The sequence below is a fragment of the Podarcis bocagei genome, assembly GCF_964188305.1.
Source record: "Podarcis bocagei genome assembly, chromosome: 9".
NCBI classification, from domain to species: Eukaryota; Metazoa; Chordata; class Lepidosauria; order Squamata; family Lacertidae; genus Podarcis; species Podarcis bocagei.
Window position 1 is genome coordinate 21,184,912 of NC_138134.1, and position 26,360 is coordinate 21,211,271.

Consider the following 26,360-nt stretch of genomic DNA (forward strand, 5'->3'; position numbering starts at 1 on the left):
GTACATCAGTACACTTACATCAGCTGTGAAGCTAGTACTATGCCCTTATCCTGATTCACTGTCCTTTTACTTCCCACTTCTACAAGGCTGTTCCAAAAAACCATCACAATGATTCCCGCGTCTTGCATCATCCAAGCAGCAAAGGGAAACCAAACTCTAATAACAGATGCTCCTTTGCAATCTAAACTGGTGTGACTATGACTGCTTACAATTTGGGGGTGAGGAGCGTATGGGGGAACACAATTTGATTTTGACAACATCAATAAAACCAGAGATGTGACAACATAGGAGGGTGCAATTTAATTTGCGTTGAAATAAATATTAGGCATACAGAGCGTCGTGAATGAAAGAGGGTCACAATAAATTACGAGCGGAGACATTTTGCACAATCATTGCAGAAAGCCCTTGGTATTTCCAATTTCAGACCATCGAATTTATCATTTTTGCTGATTTAAGCAGAACTCCAAATAAATATGGATCTCGGCGCTTACTTTCACAGGTACTGGCATGGATAATTTACGGTTGTGATCCAATTTGTAAATCAGCAGGGGCCACTAAATTGCAGCATAAAAAAGAAAGAGCGAATGAGGTCCTTTTTCCTTTGTGTCAGCAGGCTGCGATGATTATGTTTATTAGATTTCCTTGAAAGGGTTTCACATTTTCTCAAATATGCAGGAGAACTATTTCCCCTCTGAGGCCGGCATTAGCATTTTGTGCCTCAGTCCTCGAAGACAGGGAAAGTGATGAATTTCTCAATTGGTTTTTTGAAATGTATGCTCAGCCCCTGCCAGCCAGGGTACAGCAGCAATCTGCCACCTAAAAATGGCGCCGTTACCAAGGAAGGAGCAGGTCTTCTGCATGGAAATATACGGAATGTACTATGTGAACAGACCGGTATAACTTGATTCAGCTAAGCGCTGTGCACATCTATTCTTAGGTGGGCCCAATCTGACATATGGCGCTGGGCAGGAAGCTAAAATCCTTCTAAAACAGATGCTTGAACTGGATTCAATACCAGTGCAGCCCCTTTCCCTGCCCAATAGCTGACAAAGGACTTTTTTAGCACCCATCTGTTTCCTGCACCAGCTAAGGCCCCACATGCACAGGCCTAGATGATGCTCTGCACATGTTCTCTTGGATCTGGTCCGTAGTATAAACAGAGTCACCCATTTTGCAGTGCTGGCAGGTCAGTCCCCCATAACGAATACCAGAGTTATGAAAAACAGCCAACACGTTCGAGTTACTTGAGAAATTATGCAAATATACTCAATTTGCATATGTTTCAGAGGACCTCACATACGTCTTTTGGGATGCAAATTTCTAGTTTTAGCAGAGAGTATACACAGCTCTGGGCACAGGGTAAGAAGGAAGGTTTTTCATTCTCCCAAGGCCTTTGGCTAAGATTCAATTACCACAAAACAACTTCTAGGAGCCACGGGGAGGGGCTGTAGAAGATTAGCTCTGCCCCTCAACTGCTGCCCCCCTGCTGCTCAGTACACCACTTTGAAACTGGAGGGGACTTTTAGAAGCTGTTTGTAATAGACCTGCAAGACCCTTGGCTGGAACCTAAACAGATCTTTGCACCCCAACTTTTATATAGAAGGCTATAAAATATAGAAGGCTAATGGAATTGAGTTAGCTGTAAATCCCGACATTCAAAATCATATTCAGGAACCAGTTGTCTTGATTAAGTAATAGTTCTGGGAGGGGTATAAACCTGAGATCTCTGAAAAACAGTCTTCCAAGAGATCCAACGATAGATAGATGATAGATAGATGGATAGATAGATAGATAGATAGATAGATAGATAGATAGATAGAGATAGATAGATAGATATGGCATACAAACACTGACTTTGCAAGCGTGATCACTGACTGAGCATTGTGGGTGAGGACTGGATGTTTATTGAGATTCATAAGAATGCAGATGTACATTCCTGAGTGACCAGTTATGTGTGTTTTGTTGCCTGCAGTTGCAGCTGGATTGGGGTGAGGACTCTGTTGTGTTTCTTTTCCTCTAATGGAATTATACTCCAAGCGTCAGGATTCAACATACAACTACAAATAACGTTGAAATAGGTTTAGACATTTCATTCCAGGCTACCACCACAACAGTCACTTTATTGCTGTAGAAATTTTTATAAAATCCTCAAAGCAAGAGAGCCTAGATGAAAAAACGCATGAAGCATTCCTGCACACTAGTGTGCGCCTTCCCTATAAGTAGATGTTTATGGGCCAAAAAGCTAAAAGGAGTGCAATCAACCAGCCATACCAGCCATTTTTAAAGCTGCATTTGTCCATACCCGGAAGTTTAGCAAGCAATGCACAGGGTGGGCTTCGACAAGCTAATGAATGAGTTCAATCTAAATGACATTCACATTTAATCAAAAAGAAATAAGGTAGTTACAAGGAAACATAGTTTTAAAAACAGCGGCAAAGTTGCAAATTATTTAAATGTATCATTCGGTTCATGCAGTTGTTAAGACACTAAATCATGAAGTGGCTTAGAAGAATCAATGAGTAAGTATAGTGCCTGGGCAAATTCCTCAATTCTAAAATGCAGGCACTCAATGGGAAAAAAATAACTTAATCTTCATAAATAGCAACAAGCTGACAGCACAGTGCCTTCCATTTAAGGAGAAGATGCACACACACAAACACACACGTTTACATATCTTCCCAGCGCAAGTTCCCCATCAGATATCATAGAAGACTATGGCTGTAACGTACATACTTCCTGGCCCTTTTTAGGATGCCTAGGTCTTACTATCCCTGGCTCAAGGAGGGCTGAACACATTTAAGAGTAAGCCTGGAACACTTAGTGGGGATTTATCTCAAGGAACCACCCAGACTGGGTTGCGCGTTTAGGACATGTGTTCGCTAAACCATCAGCTATCATTATGCAAAACCTCTCCCGAGTATTTCTCAGGAATAGGTTGTATTCTGAGTGGTCCAAGTAATATTACGTGATTCGGACCAAACAGCTCGGCTGGGAAATATCACACAACTGAATACTCCTGCATAGTTAGGAACTGGGAAAGTGGGGGCAGGAGAGCAATGAAAAACAGCAACCTGCCTACACCAACCCCCAATCTCAAGTCCAGGAAGAATTTTAATAAACACCAAGGTGTTTGGTTAGACACAGATGCCTAAATTGATTGCCCTCCGCCCCCAAACCCCAACTTTTTCTGGCTCCCCAAAACACACCCACACTCATATTTTTCTGGGGGGTGACATAAAAAATGAAAACAAACAAAAAAAAAGAAGTCGTCACAGCACTGGGGTGATCAGAAAGGCTTAAATTTCTCTGCCCAGACTCTTGGTGGATATGCAAATAACCCTTCCCCAGTTACCATTTCAGAAGCAGAGAGGGGCTAACAGCCCTTTTCTCAGCAGATCTGCAAGGATCAACTGAAAAGGGATGGGCTATGTACATGTGCATATACGAGTGTGTACAGCTCCAGGTGGCTTGACTACAGGAATGTAACCCTCAGATCAAAAATTTTACAAAGTTGGTCAGCTCTGCTTCAAGAAGAAGGCGGCAAGTTATGTACGTGTGAAGCAACTCAGTTTAAAATGCTCTTCAGTCCTCAGGACATTCAATAACCGGCTTATCATGGGAATCAAAACTATTAGGTTGCTGAATCTGTTAAGTGAACCAGTTTGTGCAGTTTTTTCCCTTCTTGGTATGCTGAAATAGCAAATGACCAGACTTCCAATTACCTCTGCTTTGTAAGACAACAGCCCCACTTCTACTGAAATAAGGCTACAATTACTGGAAGAGCGCTTCTTCTCCAGGGAAGAAGTACTGCAATATTATTTTATTCCTGTGGTGGGAAACTTGCAACCCTCCAGGTCTTAGACTAGCAATCCCATCATCCCTGACCCCTGGCCATACTGGCTGAGGAAGATGTGAGTTGGAGAGCAACATCATCTGGAGGGCCAGAGTTTCCACACCTCTGCTTTATAAAATAATTCCTCTAGTTTGAGCAGGATGCTTCCCTGTGCAGGCGCAGCACCCACAGAGACAGAAGTCCTATGAGGTCGCAACAGAGCTGTGTTCCTGACCAATGTGTACATGAGAAAGGGATGGGGCAGGAGACACATGCCCACGCCACATTATGGTCCAACACATCTGCAGTTGTGCCCATGCATATAAACTGAAGGTAGAGGAAGAGAGAAGATTCATGCTCATAACTTGAAAGGCAGACCTATGTCATAATGAAATTTACAGCTACTGCCATGTTTAGCATTGCATCATGAGTATGCAATGGTGTTTGGAGCTAGCCTAACTGCAAGAACTTTAAAAATTACCTCACAAGGGCAACACTTCCAATGTATATTGAAAATTAATGTAACATCCATCTTTATTATTCAGACGTTTCAAAGACTGGTATTTTAAGAAGCCTGCTTTTTGGGAGACAGGAAAAAAAATAGGGCAGTCAGATGATCTAGAGAAATATTTACTTTACAAAGAAATAAAGTGCGTAGGGAAGGGTGGAGAGCTTTCCATTTCAAAAGCATTAAATAAATCAGAACAATGAAATTTGATGCTTCGTTCTACAGTTCACATTTGAAGTAGATGCCAATTGATTTGTATTGACCACAATGATTTACTCAATTGACTAAACCTGTCTCATTTACTGAATGGAAGGAATACTGACTCAAATGTACCGCATGGGTAGAGATTTCAATAGGTACCCCTAAGAGGCTACTAGTTATGTTGCAGCCACAGCTTGCAGCTTGTTAGACACAATCCAGCTAGTATTGCCTGGACATTATTATTATTTTTTGAATAAGTATTTTCATTCAGTATCAAAGAGGACATACATGACAGCACAAAAGCCATATTGTTCAAGGCAGGGTTGTCGCCACTGTTTTGCATTGGAAAGTATTCTGTCTAAGATGGCAAGCGTTCATCTTCCACAAAGCACGGAAACATCTTGAAAAACAAGACTTTTTAAACATATAGGATACAATTCACAGAACAGGCTCTTGGAAGAAAACATGTTTCCATACAACCTTGACTGAGATCCAGAATTTATAAATCACCAGCAGAAATACCAGCTGCTTAGAAAGTTCATCAGACAAACATACGCATGTTTCCAGCGTTGACTATGCAACTGTTGGTGCCAGTCTGCTTATAAAAGAAATGCTGCTGACACAGAGCCTTCGTACAAACGCCGGGCACGACGGTTTCATGATGACATGCTCAACGACAATCCGAAGTTCCGTGAAGAGGGTTCTGAAAATAACAAGGCACTTTTTACAGAAATATCTTTGCAACAGTAGCTCCTACATCTCACTCAAACCTAAACCTTCATCAAAATCAATAATAACGAGGAGGAGGAGGAGAATAATAATAATTATAATACAGTAATTATTATTATTATTATTATTATTATTATTATTATTATTATTATTATTATTATTATTAATACCCTGCCCATCTGGCTGGGTTTCCCCAGCACCTCTGGGCGGCTTCCAAGAAGAGATTAAAAATACATTAAAACATCAGTCATTAAAAACTTCCCTAAACAGGGCTGCCTTCCTTACTAGAGCCATATTACCATAGCCAGAGAGATTCTGAGGTTTGCAGAAGTACAAAAACATTTAAACACACATTACGGGACGAAACCATTCCCGTACCAGAGAGGGCATTGTGTAATTTGATTACCAATGTTTCTAAAATTAAGACAACTAATGGGCAACAGAGGATGTCCCTGTTTTGTTCTATGACTAAACATTTGGGGTGGGGAGCAATCTGAATTATTTATTCTAATCTATATCTATATCATCTATAGCTATATCTATATCTATATATGCCTTCGAAAGCTTTTACAATTTTTTTTGGCCAAAATCACATTTCTTAACTATTTCCATTAGATAATTTGGTTCTAGACAATCAAATAGTTTTAAAATATCAAGCGAGAGGCTTGTTAAAGGTTATGATTTTTTGTAATGAAATAAAAATGTTCAATAATTTCCTTATTGGATCAGTAACTCTTCACCCTGGAACAAACCCAGATTGGTCTGTCTGTATACAGCTGCCAATAAATGTTTTTAATCTATTGACCAGATTGGCCATAAAGATTTTATAATCTAGATTTAATAAAGAGATTGCTTGGTATGATATTGGTGGAGTCCTTGTGAGGTTTGAGAATAACTATGATTCTTGAATGCTTCCAGGTTGCAGGAAGTAGGTTACCGGCTAAAATATCATTGTATAGCCTGGCCATTTGTGGAAGTGTTTGTTCCTTAAATGTTTTGTAGAAGGAGGCTGAGAATCCATCAGAGCCAGGTGACTTTCCCATCTTCATGTTTTTAATTACTTCCTTTAACTCCTCTTCTTAGTCCATGATATGGCAACACAAAGGAGCCAACTGTTTAAGCACTGTATTTACAGACAACAACAGCTTTAAATCATAATTGGTTTCTTACCGGCAATATGGATTTCGGCGGGAGGAATAACGGAGTGTAAGAAATCTGTAGTAAATAAATGGCTGCAGCAAGCTTCCCTGCCCACTGAAAAGAACAGAAGAAAAAAGGTGGGGTGGTGGAGGGGTAGATTTATTTAAAAGGAGACAGTGTAGGATTTGTAGTAAGACACCATCTTATGTTTGTCTTCACACATAGTAACTGCTTTGACCTGCAAAAGACCCTTACAACTAAATAAATGTTTTCACGCAGTATCTGACTTGCACACACAGTGATGAATGACAGCCGCGACAGCCGCAGATCATTAAATAAAATGCGTCAAGATGGCTGAAACATTAAAACCTTATAAAGGAACTAGTGTTGCCCCTCCTGCCATGAAATTATGTAACTTTAGTGTATGTTTACTCAGAAGCAAGTCCACTGTGTTCAGTAGACCTTTCTCTTGGGCAAGCATGCACTGGAAGGAGCTCCCTTATGGCAGAATTCTGTGCATATTTACCTGTACTTAGAAATAAATTCCACTGAATTCAATGGGACCTGGAAGTTTGCAGTGGCTCCCCGTCTGTGGAATGCTCTCCCCAGGGACATTCGCTGCCACTTTCATTATACACCTTTAGGTGCCTTTGGTTGATTGACATCCTATGCCCTTTTAAAATGTGGGTTTTTTTGGGGGGGTATTCTTTTTATTTTCTTGTTTTATATATTTTGTGGTTTTGTATTTTGATTTTGTTCTGTGAACGCCCCTGAGACCTCTGGGTATAGGGAGGTATATAAATTCAATCAATAAATAATAAATTACGGGTATATGCCATTCTTCCCCCAGTGGTCTGCAAGGTGGCTTAGATACAAAGGATGGTATTTAAATAAATAACTGTGCAAGGGGAATGGGTTTCGCTTGTACAACAGACTTCACCCCTCTCCTCCGCCTGTGCACACCCTGTTCCACCCCCTAATCTGCTCTAGAGGGCTGGGGGAACTCCAGAACAGAATTAGGGGTGCACAGTGGGAGGAGAGGGTCGGAACATTCTGTAGAACAACGAGAAATTATTTCACTGATAGAACATTTTGATGCTACTTTGAATATAACCCTAAATTAAATACAATGCTACAAAATAACATGGGATGCGGGTGGCATTTCCGTGCGCTGCTCTGGTTCGCCAGAAGCGGCTTAGTCATGCATGACCCGGAAGCTCTACGCCGGCTCCCTCGGCCAGTAAAGCGAGATGAGCACCGCAACCCCAGAGTCGGCCACGACTGGACCTAACGGTCAGGGGTCCCTTTACCTTTACAAAATAACAGACACTTAAAATGCAATATTGTCTTTTTGGCATCTGAACCAGAGCTTTCTTCATGTACACGAAAGTAAAATTTCTCCAAAATAACAAGAACAGACTATGCTGATCTTTGCCTTAAGGATCATACATGAAAGTAAAATTTCTCCAAAAGAACAAGAACAGACCATGCTGATCTTTGCCTTAAGGATCAAGAAACCATCCTTACATTCGACAGCAAGCAAACCCTGTGCATCTTAAAAATAAGGTTCTCAGTGCAGCACAGCCACAGGGTCAGGAGATGGTGAGAAAATCACAACCCGACCTTAGTTTTCAGACTGCAAGGACGGTCCCTTATAGGGACATTGCAATGATAAACAAGAAACAGTCTGATTCTGTATTCCCAAGCAGTTATAGAACACTATCCAAATAAAAATAAAGGTTAATGTTTCATCTCATACCTGAAAAGCATAAACACAGTAGCCGGCATCAAGAAGATCTCATTGCAAGCTATAAATTTCAGGATGTTTTGCTGATTAGCATTTAACTTGTCCAAGAGATTTCTTAGGAAAAGAAGACTATTTGAACCTCGTGCCTTGAAAAAAGGGAGTAAAAAAGCAATGTCAGGAAACTTTGTGTGATGTATACAACGTCAAACCTTGGGAATACTTTCAGCTATGCTATAATTATTTTATAAACCTTGGATGGCAGTCTAAATAAGCAGGAAAACTGAAGAATTTTGCAAACCTTGCTACAATGTTTATTATGCAGGAAACGGTCAACCTAATATTCAGTTTCAGTTCCCCACTGCCACCATTTAACCCAAACAACCCTGCGAGGGAAGTTAGATTGAATAATGATCAAGGTCACCCAGCGAGCATCACAGCTGCATGGGGATTTGAACCCAAGTCTCCTCAGTCCTCATCAAACATTCTGGCTCTCCACGCGTATCCTTTTCTTTCCTACTTGCTAAGCCTTTGATAGAAGCAGCAGCACTGGATGAGCAACAGCTGTCCCTTTAAACTGTGGCAGAAAATAGCCAGATCCCCGTTCTCAGTTTGCCCCTTTAAAAATCCATGTCTCATCTGAATCCTGCCCTCCTTACAAAGAGCAATGTGGCAAGTAAAGGGCACAAGATCATACACTAACAACATACTTACATCAAGAACCTTCTTTGTGTAGGTGGCAGCGTGAAGCAAAGAAAACAACAGAACTGGGAAAATACTCACTGAAGTGAAAGTTAAGGAGAATTACAACCTCACGCATGTTATTTCACACTATAGTCTGAATATTCAAGCACATCGTCCACTTGTGTCAGCATGCAAGCTTGCAATCTCTTGCTTTAAATTCAGATTCTTTTGTATGAGAAAACGTTTGGACCTTAAGATTCAGGTGATTAAAGTTAGGCAGCTTTATTAAACACTTAGTAATCATGGAATGGAATTTGAAAATGATGGTTAGCAGTATGCACTTGTAGAAGTATAGGCATCCAGCAGTTTGTGTGTACTTAACTTATGTAGGGCCAGGGTTGAAATCAGTAGATCAATGTTTTAGAGTGAAATCCTATACAGGTCTTCTCAGAAGCAGGTATAGGATTGCAACCTTATTAAATAAATTGATGGGGCTAAGAAATATGAGCTCACTTGTTTATTTTGATTCAGATACATTACGTCGATAGGTAATAAATAAGAGTTAATAAGGGTGGTGCTTCTGTCTAGGGTGAGACTAGAGGTGATGAGGCCTTAATTTGTGTGACTGCCCTATACATATATAAAGCAGGAAGTGAGGTGGTAATTTCACTAACAACAAAAAGCACACATAAGGCGGGGGGGGGGGAGAGGAAGAGTACAGCACCCCTCTCCCCTGAGCTTTACCTCCTTGTAGTTGATTACTCCAGTCAGCGGCGGAGGAAGCTGCTTGGGCGCCTGGGGTGGCGCGCCCAGGATAGAGGCAAGCCACCCATTGGGGTGGGGAGAGGGCAGGGCGCACCGTGGGGCCTCCAGAGTCTGCCTGCCTCCTCCCACTCAGCCGCCCTACAGCTGGGGGGGAGGTAGCGGGTGGACCATTTGGGCAGCATGGAGCTTGTGTGCGCTCAAGCCACCGTGTCTCTCCCAGGATAGACATGTGGCTTGGGCGTGCTGCAGGCTCCATGGTGAATGCCGCCTGGCATTTTGTCACCCTCCTCAGTGGTGACACCCGGGGCGGCCCGCACCCACTGTACCCCCCTCCCTCCACCTCTGACTCCAGTCCAGTGGTTCTCTAACCTTTTCCTGTGGGCCACACTTTCAGAATAAAATTTTGCTCCCCCCACACCAACATTTTTATTTATAAGAAGTACACTGGAAAATAATATGGGGCTACCTTTGAAGGTGACCCGGAAACTACAACTAATCCAGAATGCGGCAGCTAGACTGGTGACTGGGGGCGGCCGCCGAGACCACATAACACCTGTCTTGAAAGACCTACACTGGCTCCCAGTACATTTCCAAGCACAATTCAAAGTGTTGGTGCTTTCCTTTAAAGCCCTAAATGGCCTTGGCCAAGTATACTTGAAGGAGAGTCTCCATCTCCATCGTTCTGCCCGGACACTGAGGTCCAGCACCGAGGGCCTTCTGGCGGTTCCCTTACTGCAAGAAGTGGAGTTACAGGGAACCAGGCAGAGGGCCTTCTCGGTAGTGGCACCCACCCTGTGGAATGCCCTCCCACCAGATGTCAAAGAGAAGAACTACCACCAGACTTTTAGAACACATCTGAGAAGCAGCCCTGTTTAGGGAAGCTTTTAATGTTTAATAGGTATTTTAGTGTTTTGTTGGAAGCTGCCCAGAGTGGCTGGGGAAACCCAGCCAGATGGGAGGGGTATAAATAATAAATAATAATAAGAATTATTATTATTATTAAAAGAAAGAACTCCTAGCGGTGCTTGATTTATAACAAAGAACACAACTACTTAATATTATGATCATGGGACATCCCGAAAGTAAAAAACGCAGATACGCAAGAACGTGAATCTGGCCCGTCATCACCCTGTAGGCTTTGTGGCTGAGCTAAGGTATGAGCTGGAGTAATCCCTGATTTAAGTCTAGCACTCTATGACAGCAAAAGCACAATCAAACTATTACAGAACTGGAAGTATTACAAGACTTGTAGAAAGGATACTTGTAACAGGGTAGGAATTGACAAAGATGAGGGAATACAAAAGGTAGTGGCAGCTGTCCTCCAGCAAGGCTTGAGCCAGGAACGCCCTGCTTAGCTGAAAATGTGGTAGCCTTTGGTGAAGTCGAAGGGCGCTGGTGAGAGCATTTGCCAGCAAGGCACGTTGATAAAAGCTAGCTGCTTCATGCAACCTTGAGAATTATCAAAGGAGAGGTTACCATACAAACCGAGTTGTGGCTTCAAGTCTTCCTCCCAAGAGAATTGCATCATCATTTCAGTCTCTGAAGCCCGCCCTGCTAAGCTCTGCCAAGATGTAACTGTTACTCAGTCTGAGAAGCATTCCTGGTGCTTGGCACTGAACTCTACAGGTGTGCCAAGTTTGGGAGAGTGGGGGGGAGGGGAAGAATGTCATTTAAAAGTATTTTCAATGCAGTTATCTATTTGACGTTTCTTTGGAGAGAAAAATGGCAGAGAAACAATAACGTAATAACTGGAATCTAGTTAAACGACAATATCAAAACCTAAACAATAAATGACACTCACTTGAGCTGAAGGTGTATAATGTACAGATTACTGAACAGGTGTAAAGTTGGTTCTTAAACAGAACCAAATATCAAGCACTGATATTTGCAAAATATTGGTCAAAGTCCAACCAAAGTCAGTGATATAGGTTTCCTGGATTTTTTCCTATGCAAATTTAGGCTAATTTGCATTGGAAATCTTTCAGTCACCATTTAAACATTTTCTGATGGCCTAGAGAGTGATCTAATTTAGCATTCAGTAAGCAAAGCTACAAACTTTGAAATTGCTAAGCTTGCCTATTACTGTAGTTGAAATAGGCATCCTTTTGTTGTCACTAATGAACTTAATGAAAGTTAAAACTCCCACATAAAAATAAAGCACTGGAAAATCTTCTGCCCCATATCACTGACTGCTATTTCGCATCTATACACTACATTGATTTCCAATGGACAGCTAAGAATATAGAATATAGAATATAGAATATAGAATATAGAATATAGAATATAGATATAGATCTGCTGTCCCGGGCGATCTTAAAATGCTGGCGGGTGGCAGCGAAGGCTTCGCTGCCGACCCCCAGCATTTTAAAAGCCCCCGGGGCAGCGGAGACTTCTCTGCTGTCCCGGGCGATCTTAAAATGCTGGCAGGCGGCAGCGAAGCCTTCGCTGCCGACCCCCAGCATTTTAAAAGCCCCCGGGGCAGCGGAGACTTCTCTGCTGTCCCGGGCGATCTTAAAATGCTGGCGGGTGGCAGCGAAGGTTTCGCTGCCGACCCCCAGCATTTTAAAAGCCCCCGGGGCAGCGGAGACTTCTCTGCTGTCCCGGGCAATCTTAAAATGCTGGCGGACGGCAGCGAAGCCTTCGCTGCCGACCCCCAGCATTTTAAAAGCCCCCGGGGCAGCGGAGACTTCTCTGCTGTCCCAGGCGATCTTAAAATGCTGGCGGGCGGCAGCGAAGCTTTCGCTGCCACCCACCAGCATTTTAAAATCGCCCCGGGACAGCGGGGGCTTTTAAAATGCTGGCAGTCGGCAGCAAAGCCCTCCTGTCCCCGGAGCTTGCGGGGCGGGAGGTGGGGAGAAGGGCTTTTCTTCCCACCGCCAGCCTTCAGAACAGCCTTCTGAAGGCTGGCGGTGGGAAGAAAAGCCCTTGTCCCCCCCCCCCCCCAGCCTTCAGAAGAGGTCGGGGGACAGACTGTCCCCGGACCTGGTCTGAAGGCGGTTTCCCTAGGAACGCATTAATTGATTTTCAATGCATTCCTATGGGAAACCGTGCATCACAAGACGAAAAACTCGCAAGAAGAAAAAACTTGCGGAAAGAATTAATTTCGTCTTGCGAGGCACCACTGTATCTCATATTAAAATGGATGGGAAGTAACAAAAGCTTAACTTTACCTGGATTAGAACAACTGTATATGCATCTAAAATGTGATAGAGCTTTTAAGCATAATGTATGTTTTCTGTTTCATTCTGTCACTAAAAAAATCAGTGTCCTTTCTAAGGATATCAGGGGCACTACTGCTTTAAAGAACATTATTATACATACCCTAGAAGAGGCAGGACAAATAAAGCCGAACAGTAAACTGTGAATATGCGGGAAAGCCACATTGCTGTATCCAACTTATTAGTAATCAAAAATTGCTGTAATGAAAGGAAAAGTAGTTAGTGAATAAACATTTATTTATTGTTTTTATTTATTAAATTTCTATCCCATCCACCCTCCCAAAGCAACCCACTGTTTTACCAACTGTTAAAGAACAAATACCCACCAAACTGACCAGATCCAGAACCATCATAGATAACAGGCAATATGAAGAACACAAAACTTTGGCTTTTTCATAAATGCAAGTGTAAATAACAGATAAAAAAGCAATCACCACACAGTTGCTCTTAAATTTGGAAGACATAATTATGAGACTTCTAAAGACCTATGTTTCGTGATTGCATTTTTGTAACTGTAAATTTTAAAAACTGTTTTTAATGTCACAGTTTAAACTGTTGTAACCCCCCGGGGATCATAGGGTGAAAGTCAGGCAATAAATTAAAATAATAATAATTAAGAGGGTTTACTTTGAAAATCTGCTCTTTGAGAACCACGAGGATAACTCAGCTGCTCTCTGCTAGCACCCATGGCAGATAGTGGCTAGGAAGCAGTTCTGGTGAACTTCACCACCTTCTGGAATGGAACAGGACATCCCAAAACCAATCCCTACTCAGTCTAGGTTCCAAGGAAGCCCAGTATAGCCCTCCATTGCTCACAGAATGAAGATATCTACTTTGCCTCATGGCTAGGACAGGTGGTGACTAACTGAACTAGCAATCCCTCCCATCTCTGAGCAGTCAGGGCAACAGCAGTGGCTGCAGTCACCTATAAGAACTCTCAGGGTATTTTCAGTAGTGCAGGCATTTACCATATAAAATGCCATGGGAGCAGTTCTACAGTGGTGCCCCACAAGACGAATGCCTCGCAAGACGGAAAACTCGCTAGACGGAAGAGTTTTCCATTTTGGAGGTGCTTCGCAAAACGAATTTCCTATGGGCTTGCTTCGCAAGACGACAATGTCTTGCGAGTTCCTGCTGGTTTTCCCCCCTCCCCCCCTTTTTCTAAGCCGCTAAGCCGCTTATCAGCTGATCCGATCAACAGATAAGCCGCTAAAAGCCGCTAATAGCGCTAATCCGCTAATCCTTCAATGGGCTTGCTTCGCAAGACGAAAAAACCGCTAGACGAAGAGAATCACAGAACGGATTCTTTTCGTCTTGCGAGGCACCACTGTATGTAGAAAATGAAGTCACCACCATATTGTGGGACAGTCATTAAAAACAAACAAAAACAAAGAAAGTTTCTTCTGTTAACCTGCTAGCAGATAAAACTTTTAGGCTGTATGTTTATGGAAGATAAGGAAGCTATCAGAACTCAGTGTTTCGTGTTTTCCCCAGAAGTCCATCTAGCATCAGGTATGATTCCTATCTGAAGGTCCAATTCAAAAATTTCCTGCAAGAGGATAGAAGTAGCTATGACACAGTCTGCTAATAGTTTCACCAATGCAGTACTGCAAAGTGTACTACAACTACATTCTATCAAGGCAAAGCACCTGTTGAAGGGCCACATGTTGTGCAAACCTATCAAGCCAAATGCAACCCCATCAGCCAGGCAGCTCATAAAAAGCTTTTGTTGTTGGTTCCTGCTCAGGATTGCAAAAACAAATAGGCTGTTAAGTATTTTGTGAGTGCAAATAAACAGCTGGTGGTCTGCATCTGGCTTAGTGGATCACAAGTTAAGCAGGCCCAGCATGAACTACCACCGGTAGCATGAAACTGCTTGTGCATTTCACCATGACTAATACAGTGTTGCAAGTTGTTATGTGTATGTGGAAATACCACCTAACCTGAACATTTTGCCAATGGCCCTGCCTGCCTATAAACTAAATGGGGAAAGGTAAATCTGGTTTCCAGGGAGGCAGTCACACCCATCTTACATAGACAAGAAATGAATCAAATTGCCCAGAACTTGACTGTTCCCAGTTCCCTGCCCTTTTCCAAAATATGCTTTTAGTTCATCGGTTTGCAAATTTCCAAATGCATTCACATTCAGCCCATAAAAGAATTTACTACATGGTTTTGGCATCCTATTGCCACTTCATTCCAACCTTTACACTTTTTTTCTTTTAGATCCAATGTGCATATACACCTGACAATTGAGGAAACAGCTGGTGAACTGGACTCCAACCCACAATAGCATGTGCTGTAGGTAACATTTTTTAGTCTCTTTACCAGTCAGTGTGGAAAGGGAGGGAAATCATTTTGGCCCAGTGAGTCAGATTTTTACCTCCGCATACACTACAGACCACTTTTGAAGGTGTGCTGGGCCACCCAGTTGTCAAAGTTTGCCCACAGGAGTGGAGGGAGATAGTGACCCAGCAGGATTTAACTCCCCATGTGTCAGCTGATGCACAGGGTGCTCAAGCCTGTTTTCTGCACCAAAAGCAAGCAGGATTAAACTGATGCACAGGGAGTTTATTCACGATTTCTAAAAGGATCCAACCATATTTCTACTTGCCCCACAGGTAAAGGACTCCTGGACGATTAAGTCCAGTCAAAAGCAACTATGGGGTTGCGGTGCTCATCTCACTTCAGACCTAGGGAGCCGGCGTTTGTCCACAAACAGCTTTTCAGGTCATGTGGCCAACATGACTAAACCGCTTCTGGTGCAATGGAACACCGTGACGGAAACCAGAGAGCACGGAAACGCCATTTACCTTCCCGTGGCAGTGGTAACTATTTATCTACTTGCACTTGGATGCTTTCGAACTGCTAGGTTAGCAGAAGCTGGGACAGAGCAACAGGAGCTCACCCCGTTGCACAGATTCGAACTGCTGACCTTCCGATCAACAAGCCCAAGAGGCTCAGTGGTTTAGACCACATCGCCAGCCGTTCCCATATACTCAACATCACATACGGTGCTAGGCATGAGACAGGTGTCTGTGGTTTGGGGAAAATGGCTTGGCAAGCCAAATGTGGCTCACAAGCCGGGGCTCCCCATCCGTGGTACAGTGGTACCTCGGGTTAAGCACTTAATTCGTTCCGGAGGTCCATTCTTAACCTGAAACTGTTCTTAACCTGAAGCACCACTTTAGCTAATGGGGCCTCCTGCTGCCACCGCACCACGATTTCTGTTCTCATCCTGAAGCAAAGTTCTTAACCCGAGGTACTATTTCTGGGTTAGCGGAATCTGTAACCTGAAGTGTATGTAACCCGAGGGACCACTGTATAGGCAATACAGAACTAAAGACACCAATGGTCTTAGCATCAAGCAACTTCCTAAATACCTATGTACTAGTGCAGTAACCTAAACATCTGTTGTATAGCCCATGTTTCAGAAAACAGCCAGAACAACTTAGGATGCTTGACACTGAGTCGGCTCCTTCAGCCTGTTCCACAAACCTTTGCCAAAGGCAGCAGTGGAGAGGAAAAGGCCAAGCCTGGAAGCTTTAGATTAAAAAAGTTAAGAGGAACTGAAACTTCTCAAGGGCAATTAAGAGGCAAGAGAGGGCAACTTCTAATGGAGATGTGAAACAGGGGACACTGTCACGGTGACAAAACTGCCTCTGCAGACATCCAAATTCCCTCCTCTACACAACTATCAGAGATTCAGAAGAAACCCTCAATGGAGGTGAGGGGGGAGGCGTGTGGTTGTGTCGATCTGCTCCCACATGTGCCCATTGATCCATGAACAGTTAAAGCATTGGGACTATGACCTGGGAGGCCACAGTTTGAATCACCACTCAGCCGTGAAGCTCACTGGGTGACCTTGGGCCAGCCACCATCTCTCAGCCTAACCTGCCTCACAGGGTTCTTGTGAAGGATGAAAATATGGAGGACAACCATGTAGACCACCTTAAGCCACTTGGAAGATAAAGGCGGTGTATACGGTAACTTAATCAATTACTGCCTCATTCGTAGCCCTGAAAACTGGGCTTAGGGGGTGAGCTACAACACCCCCAATCTCAGAATTTGAGCAGATTTGCCCTGCTACAAGAAGGGGGTACAATACTGGAGACAACCCACAGATTTGAAACGACCTGAAATCAGAGCTCTCCCTATGAAGAAAACCACATACGGCTCTCCATGGGAGCACATGTATAGGCTCACAGAAGGACAGAATTGTTATTATTAATTGAATTTATATCCCGCCCTATACCAGGGGGTCTCAGGGCAGTTCACAGAGTTGGAAGGGACCCCTCCGCACGGTCATCTAACCCAACCCCCTGCGACATGCAGGAATCCTTTTCATAGCTGTCAACGTTTCCCTTTTTTTAAGGGAAATCCCCTTATTCCGAATAGGATTCCTCGCGAGAAAAAGGAAAAGTTGACAGCTCTGCCTTTTGCCTGATGTGTGGAACTCGAACCCACGACCCTGAGGTTAACAGTCCCCGGCTCTACCGACTGAGCTACCCCAGAGGCTGAAGAGGCGTGAGGCCGGTTTCGAATAAAATAAAATATAATCCTCTCAGGCGGAGCGTTGGGATGCCGCCCCGCCGTGGGTCGAAGCAGGGTCGCGAAGGCCGCGCTAGGCCGCCCCCGCCGGACTCAACTCACCACGGCTCCGCCGCCCGCGCCTCCCTGCATGGGCCCGTTCTGCGCCGTGTCCGCCATGGCCGCGCCGCCCACCGGCTCCGCTCGGGGCGCGAGGAGGAGGAGGAGGAAGAAGAAGGAAAGGAGAGGATCGGCGACGAGAGGATTAAGCGGAGAGCGGGTCCTGCTCGTGCCGCGCGCGAGGGCCGTATCTGGCAGGCCGGAAGCGGGGAAGGAAGAGGCGGTGGTTGGCGGCGGCGGCGGCAGCAGGTGCGCGGAAGGAGGCCAGCGAACGAGGGACACTCCTCAAGGCAGCCCCGCCGCTGAGAATCCCGCGTCGCGCAGGCGCAGAGGGGCGGCTTCCGGGTCGCTCGGGTACGGGTGGCGGTCATCCGGTGGAGCATGCTGGGTAATGTAGTCTTCGAGGCGCAGCCGCCTGACTTCGGGTCAAGGTCGCCTTGGTATTTACTTTTGGAACCGGGCAGGGTGCTTTTCATGCATTTCTTTTCCCTCTCATTTTTATTTTATATATGTTTTATATATTTATAATTTAATAAAAATTATACATATATATATGTGTGTGTGTGTGTGTGTGTATAATTAAATCTTATGTTTTACAATTTAGAATATTCATTGAAACAACCTTAAAACGTCAGTGACCTCCCTTCTTTTCTTTCTGTGGTTCATTTTACATATCATAAATCCCTGCATATTTTACATAAACTAAACCATTCAGTATTCCATTTTTACATCTATCAAACTTGTTTACACTGTTGAATTTATCTTAATGCTGCCAACGTTTTCAAGTGTACACAATTTTCCTCCATATATGCAATAAGCATTTTCCAATCTTCTTGAAACATATATCCTTCTTGTTCTCTTATTCTATATGTTAAATCCGCAAGCTGCAATAATAATAATAATAATAATAATAATAATAATAATAATAATAATAATAATAATAATAATAATTTATTTATACCCCACCCATCTGGGTATTCTGATGTTCCATCAGTTTAAGTTTCCATTTTAAGGTAACAGCGGGTATACAATTTAAATAAACAACTCAGCGCCCGCAGCAGAAAAGCCTGTGACGCTCTGGCGGGCTCTACTGCTCTCGGCAGCAGCTGTCGGCTGGCCTGGCTCTTCAATCCCTGGACTCCAAATATCAGCCCCAGATTCTCGGCCTAGCGGCCCTGAGAGCCTGGCGCCCGGGTGCCCCGCACCCCTAGCACCTATGGGTAAGCCAGCCCTGAGGAGATGAGTCTGACATGAGAAGTCACTATGGCATACAAGTGGTAGGTACATTAATTTTAAAACAGATGCAGGTTGAAATCCAAGAATCTGTGGAGCAGTTGATCACAGTCAACCAACATTGATCTTGCATAAACACACACAAAGATGTGGCTGAGGGAGAATGGCATTCAACGTAGTTCAATCATAGTGCGCAGTGGTGCCGTCAGGCATTTTCAGATCCTCCAAGTGTCCCTATTTTCCAGGGATGTCCCTGATTTAGAGAAGCCGTCCTGGTTTCTGATTTGATCCCGAAACGTCCCACTTTTCCTTAGGACGTCCCTATTTTCATTGCAGAAATGTTGGAAGGTATGGAGTTATTCAACTCCCAAGCTGTCTGAAGGCAACCCTGTATAGGGAAGGTTTTTTAAAATGTTCTGTTATGTTTTTATATATTTTGGAAGCTTCCCAGAGTGCTGGGGCAACCCCATAAAATGTGTGGGGTATAAATAGTAAAGTTATTATTATGGAATGTGAACGTCCCTATTTTCATCGGAGAAATGTTGGAGGGTATGCTTTTTTTTTTTAATGGTCTTAACACATACATTCAGACACACAGAGAGAGACTTTAGATGCTAATCAGTGGCTTGTGGTCAGTGGACTAGGGGGACTAGGTTAGTCTCCTAAATGTTCCTGGTAAATTAGAGTACAGTGGTACCTCTGGATGCGAATGGGATCCGTTCCGGAGCCCCGTTCGCATCCTGAGTAGAATGCAACCTGTGCATGTGTGGGTCGCAATTCACCGCTTCTGCGCATGCGCGTGACGTCATTTTTGAGCGCCTGCGCATGCGCGAGCGGCGAAACCCGGAAGTAACACATTCCATTACTTCCGGGTCACTGCGGAGTGTAACCTGAAAAATGAAAATGCTCAACCTGAAGCATATTTAACCCAAGGTATGACTGTATTTGATCACCTCATCTGTCTCCTGAGAAATCTCTATGTGGGACAAGAAGCAGCAGTTATAACTGGATATGGAACAACTGATTGGTTCAAAATTGGGAAAGGAGTACGACAAGGCTGTATGTGGGGCGGGGATTGGTTTTGTTTGGGCATAATTGTTTTGGTTGTTTTGTTTTCTATTTGTAAATGGAGGTTAGTATGAGGCTTGGGATTGCGACCGTGGAGGGGCGAGGGAGGTATGGCGGTGGGGGCAGATGTTATAGGCGAAGGGGATCGAGATATGGATATGCTCGTACCCCTTCCAATCTGCGCCCCATCCCGAGAGACGAGGGTAGGGCGAGCAAGGATTACTCACCTCCTTCACTGGTGTTGTGCAATGCCAGGTCTATAGGCAACAAAACTACTACCCTGCGAGATTTCTTTATCTCGCAGGGAGTTGACCTGGCTTGTGTGACGGAGACCTGGGTGCGCGAAGGGGTAACTGTTACCTTACGAGAGATGGCGCCCCCGGGTTTCTCCGTCCTCCACCAGTCACGGACCGTGGGCCGGGGGGGAGGGGTGGCAGTATTAATCCGGGAAGATTGTTCTTTCAGGGCTCTACCATCGCCATCGATCCCCGGCATTGAATGTGTTGGCCTAGTGTGGGGCTCCGAGGAGAGCTTGGCTGTCTGGCTGGTGTACCGGCCACCTAGCGCACCAGCAGCCACCCTGTCAGGCCTGCTGGAGGCGGTGGCCGGCTGGGCCTTGGAGTTCCCTAACCTATTGGTATTGGGAGACTTCAACTTCCACGCTGATGCCACTCCCTCCTCACAGGCTCTGGACCTGGTGTCTTCCATGGCGACACTAGGGCTCTCCCAGTTTGTTTCGGGCCCCACACATCAAGCAGGCCACACGCTGGATTTGATCTTTGGCGCCGGTATAGATGTGATCATGTCTCCTTCGATGAAGGTGCCATGGTCTGATCACTACGCTCTGAAAGCCAGGATTGACTTTCCACCCCCACCCTGCTTAGGTGGCGAGCCGATTTGGGCTCGCCCGCGGAGGCTGATGGACCCGGATAGATTCCGTCAAGCCTTGCGGGACCTTGCTCCCCCTGGCGACTCATTGACTGAGCTTGTTGAGGGCTGGAATACCCAGCTCCTGGCAGCCATTGATGAGATCGCACCTAAGCGCCCTCTGCGACCCCGCAGAAACCGGGCTCCCTGGTTTACCGAGGAGCTTCGGAAAATGAAGCGGGACCTCAGACGGCTAGAGCGAGTATGGCGGGGTGCCCGTGACGGAGCCTCAAGAACATCTTATAGGGTTTTTATGAAAACCTATGAGATGGCAGTGAAGGCTGCTAAGAAGTCTTACTTCGCGGCCTCCATTGCATCCGCTAGCTCTCGCCCGGCGCAATTATTTAGTATAATTCGGTCTTTAACGTCCCTTGAGGGACAGCCAAATTTAAATAACAATCTGACACACAGCTGTGAGGCATTTGCGAGCTTTTTTGCGGAGAAGGTCTTGTCGCTCCGCCATGACCTCCCTGCCAATTTGGATACAATAAAGGAACTGGAGGCCCCTCGACTGTCCTCGGGTCCAGTATTGGACCACTTTGACCGGATATCTCCAGCCGATGTGGACAGATTCCTCCAAGCTGGAAAGCCCACCACCTGTCCTCTTGACCCGTGCCCGTCATGGCTGATTAGAGCGTGTCCAGACGAGGTGCGGGGCCCCCTGGGGGATATCATCAATTTGTCCCTTGGCACCGGGATATTCCCAGGGGAACTGAAGGAGGCGGTGGTGCGTCCGCTCTTAAAGAAAACATCATTAGATCCCTCAGATCTATCCAATTACCGCCCGGTCTCGAATCTTCCATTCCTGGGTAAGGTGATTGAGAGAGTGGTTGCTGAACAGCTTGGTAGGTTTCTGGATGAAACATCTGCTCTGGACCCATTCCAGTCCGGCTTCCGTGCTGGTCATGGGACCGAGACGGCTCTGGTCGCCCTAACAGATGATCTCCGTAGGCAGCTGGATCGAGGCGGGTCAGGGCTGCTGATTCTTCTAGATCTGTCAGCAGCCTTTGACATGGTCGATCACGAACTCCTGGACCACCGCCTTGCCGACGTGGGGATCCAGGGCACAGTCCTTCAATGGCTGCGCTCGTTTCTCTCTGGTCGGGGACAGAGGGTGGCGCTTGGGGGGGAATTGTCATCACGCCACTCCTTGGTGTGTGGAGTGCCTCAGGGTGCAATTCTCTCCCCGATGCTTTTTAACATCTTTATGCGCCCCCTCGCCCAGCTTGTCCGGAGTTTTGGGCTGGGTTGCCATCAGTATGCTGATGACACCCAACTCTATCTGTTGATGGATGGCCATCCTGACTCGGCCCCAGACACACTGACCAGATGTCTGGAAGCTGTGGCTGGATGGTTACGTGGGAGCCGGTTGAAGTTAAATCCTTCGAAGACAGAGGTCCTCTGGCTGGGGCGGGACGATATGGGATCGAGGGGGCAACTCCCATCTCTTGCGGGGGTGCAATTAGTGCCAGCACCGTCCGTTAAGAGTTTGGGTGTAATCTTCGATACCTCCCTCTCTATGGAGTCGCAGATTACAGCTATAACAAAGGCGGCATTTTTTCATCTCCGCCAAGCTAAGCAGTTGGCCCCTTATCTCTCTCGTCCTGACCTAGCCACTGTGATCCATGCGACGGTCACCTCCAGACTGGATTACTGTAACTCGCTCTACGTGGGGCTGCCCTTGAGACTGACCCAGAAACTCCAGCGGGTGCAGAATGCCGCGGCGAGACTCCTTATGGGGTCTCCGCTGCGAGAGCACATTCATCCGGTATTATACCAGCTGCACTGGCTCCCGGTGGAGTACAGGATCAGGTTTAAGGTGCTGGTTTTAACCTTTAAAGCCCTATACGGCCTAGGACCCTCGTACCTACGGGACCGCCTCTCCTGGTATGCCCCACAGAGAAACCTACGGTCTGCAAATAATAACATCCTCAAGGTCCCAGGCCTCAGAGAGGTTAGGCTGGCCTCAACTAGAGCCAGGGCCTTCTCGGCTGCAGCTCCAAACTGGTGGAATGCTCTGTCAAAAGAGACTAGGGCCCTGCGGGACCTGACATCTTTCCGCAGGGCCTGCAAGACAGAGTTGTTCCGCCAGGCCTTTGGTCAGGGCGCAGCCTGACTCCCTCCTCTGGCAACCTACACATAATTCTGCTTAATTGGTTGCCATCAATTTGATTTAATTAATTTTTATAATGAATATTTTTAGATTGTGTGATTATTTTACTGATTATTTGGTTGTTGTTAGCCGCCCTGAGCCCGGCTTTGGCTGGGGAGGGCGGGATATAAATAAAATTTATTATTATTATTATTATTATATTGTCTCCCTGCTTATTTAACTTATATGCAGAATTCATCATGTGAAAGGCTGGGCAGGATGAATCCCTAGCTGGAATTAAGATTGCCAGAAGAAATATCAACAACCTCAGATATGCAGATGACACAACCTTGATGGCAGAAAGTGAGGAGGAATTAAAGAACCTTTTAATGAGGGTGAAAGAGGAGAGTGCAAAATATGGTCTGAAGCTCAACATCAAAAAAACGAAGATCATGGCCACTGGTCCCATCACCTCCTGGCAAATAGAAGGGGAAGAAATGAAGGCAGCGAGAGATTTTGCTTTCTTGGGCTCCATGATCACTGCAGATGGTGATAGCAGTCATGAAATTAAAAGTCACGCCTGCTTCTTGGGAGGAAAGCAATGATAAACCTAGACAGCCTCTTTAAAAACAGAGACATCACCTTGCCAACAAAGGTCCATATAGTTAAAGCTATGGTTTCCCCAGTAGTGATGTATGGAAGTGAGAGCTGGACCATAAAGAAGGCTGATTGCCGAAGAATTGATGCTTTTGAATTATGGTGCTGGAGGAGACTCTTGAGAGTCCCATGGACTGCAAGAAGATCAAACCTCTCCATTCTGAAGGAAATCAGCCCTGAGTGCTCACTGGAAGGACAGATTGTGAAGCTGAGGCTCCAATACTTTGGCCACCTCATGAAAAGAGAAGACTCCCTGGAAAAGACCGTGATGTTGGGAAAGATTGAGGGCACAAGGAGAAGGGGACGACAGAGGACGAGATGGTTGGACAGTGTTGTCGAAGCTACCAGCATGAGTTTGACCAAACTGCGGGAGGCAGTGGAAGACAAGAGTGCCTGGCATGCTCTGGTCCAGAGGGTCATGAAGAGTCGGACATGACTAAACGACTAAACAACAACAACATGACTGTATTAAGGTATTAAAGTCTTGTGCCTCCATCCCAAAGCCTGGGAAGCTTCTGTCCTCCTTAGGGAGGGAGGATAGATGCTCATGCACGGCGTCAGGACGTCACAATGTTGCCCCCCACCCCATCGCCCTCTCAAGCTAGCACCTCTGGCCCTAACTGTTCCCCTACCAAAATATTCACGCCTGGTTTAATGTGTGTTATTTCACCTCCCTCAAAACGTAGTGTGCCAGTCCAGCTATGTTTGGGGACTCTGCTACTTATTCTGCTGAGCTGAGCCCTGGACACCAGCCCCAAAGTTTTGCCTGATGGGACAACTGCACACAACAGAAAAGCGAGCTCCTGGACCGTTTTCATTCATAGTTGTATTGAAAAATGAATTTTGGTCTATGCAACTTGTCGTGCAGCAGGGTAAGAAAAGCTGCACCTGGTGAAATTTGCACTCAAGTTAACAGGCCGCTGTTGTCCATGGCATCTGGTCTCCGTATTTATTCCCCTTGTTCCACCAGGCCGGGTCAGGAACTTACATTTCTGCATTGCTGGCCTGCTCCGCAAATATTCCGATGTGGCTGTTTGAGGTTGCAAGGGAGACAAAAGGGATGGGGAAGCAACTTTAAGAAAACGTTCAGATGTTAGTGTCAAACCCCTGACAGAAAAAGGCCAAGAAGACAAGCGAGGGGGGAAGTGTGAAGAAACGGACAAAGCTGCCTGTCAATTAGACTAGGTGAAGCTGAAGCTGATGTCTCCTCTGCCAGAAGAGATGAAACGCCGAAAGAAAAGGGCCAGGAACAAGCAGCACAAAGGGGGCGGACGTTGATTTGTGCAGCTAAAGCTCTGGGCGCACGTGGCCCTCCCTTGATCGCAAACAGAGCCCATACAAAAAGCTGCCATTGCTATCCACCCTTGTGACGATGCAGCCATATCACACCTTTTCTCCAAGTATCTCCAGGAGGCGAACATGGCTCTCCTCCCTCTCCATTTTATCCTTTCAAGAACCCTGTGAGGTAGGTTAGCCTGAGAGTGAGGGACTGGCTCCAGCATGCTTCATGGCTGAGTGGGGATTTGAACCCTGGTCTCCTAGGTCCTACGCGGGTGGCACTGTGGGTTAAACCACAGAGCCTAGGACTTGCTGATCAGAAGGTCGGTGGTTCAAATCCCTGCGACGGTGTGAGCTCCAGTGGCTCGGTCCCTGCTCCTGCCAACCTAGCAGTTTGAAAGCACGTCAAAGTGCAAGTAGATAAATAGGTACCACTCTGGCAGGAAGGTAAACGGCGTTTCCATGCGCTGCTCTGGTTCACCAGAAGTGGCTTAGTCATGCTGGCCACATGACCCGGAAGATGTACGCTGGCTCCCTCTGCCAATAAAGCGAGATGAGCGCCGCAACCCCAGAGTCATTCACGACTGGACCTAATGGTCAGGGGTCCCTTTACCTTTACCTTTATCTCCTAGGTCCTAGTCCAGGGGTCAGCAACCTGCGGTCCATGGGACACAAGCAGCCCACAGGGTCGTTTAAACGGCCCACAAGCTGCCCCCCAACTGAGCCACCCACTTGGTGAGTCCCCGCACACTGTGCTAAACCGGCACAGCGCGGAGCCGGGACTCGCTTCCGCAGCACCAGAAATCACATCTGCACAGACGCCAAAAATGCATCTGCGCAGACATGCTCCAACCCAGGGAGCAATCTCCGCTGGAGTGAACCGGCCCAGGCGAGGTAAACCTTGCCAACCCCTGTCCTAATCCAACACTGCACTACACGGGCACCTCCCCTGCCTCTCTACAACCTGGTGTAAGTCAGCTTCCAAGGTAAAGGGAAGGTCCTTGGCACATGCCGCTTCCCTTGGCAGTTGTAGATTTTCACCCTTCGTTGAAGGAAGGAAATGATTGATTAGATAAAGAATCCAGGATGGCTTTGCAGAGATATGAGCTCTAGAAGATAATTATAGCCTTGGGGTGAAATTGCATTAGACGCAACCACCAGCGTACCCTGGTCTCTCCCTCCCTCCCATTTAAAGATATGATTAATTAACAACAGACACTCCTGAAAATGGGTTCCCAGTTCATGTTGTTTAGCAAAATAATGTCCTCATCTTAAAAAACACTGTACAATTGCAGTCAAAAACATAGCTATTAAGACACTTTCCCCCATCCTGACCCCCCCCCACACACCTTGGTTTTAACTGCATCATCATCATCATCATCATCATTATTATTATTATTATTATTATTGAAAGTGGTGAGGCTACATTTCTATGTACCCTTCCTCAGAAAGAAGTCCCATGGAGATGATTCAGATTCACTTTCAAGAAACGATGGTTTGGCGCATGGAAGAGAATGCCACAGAAGTACAGTGGTACCTCAGGATGCGAATGGGATCTGTTCCGGAGCCCCGTTCACATCCTGACTAGAACGTAAGACGCAATTGTGCGTCTGCGTAGGCTGTGTTTTGCCGCT

General features: G+C 45.7%; 1 protein-coding gene across 1 annotated transcript; it reads right to left on the bottom strand.

Annotated features, from left to right (window-relative positions):
- Positions 1 to 277: 277 nt before the first annotated feature.
- On the bottom strand, positions 278 to 17,774 carry TMEM33 (transmembrane protein 33). The gene is made up of 7 exons (XM_081209107.1): positions 17,475 to 17,774; positions 12,925 to 13,019; positions 10,865 to 11,052; positions 8,869 to 8,936; positions 8,170 to 8,303; positions 6,441 to 6,524; positions 278 to 5,244 (listed from the first exon to the last, which is right to left on the bottom strand). Exons 1-7 carry the CDS (start codon positions 17,529 to 17,531, stop codon positions 5,115 to 5,117), a joined length of 756 nt encoding a protein of 251 aa, XP_081065233.1. The 5' UTR covers positions 17,532 to 17,774; the 3' UTR covers positions 278 to 5,114.
- Between the last annotated feature and the right edge of the window lie 8,586 nt (positions 17,775 to 26,360).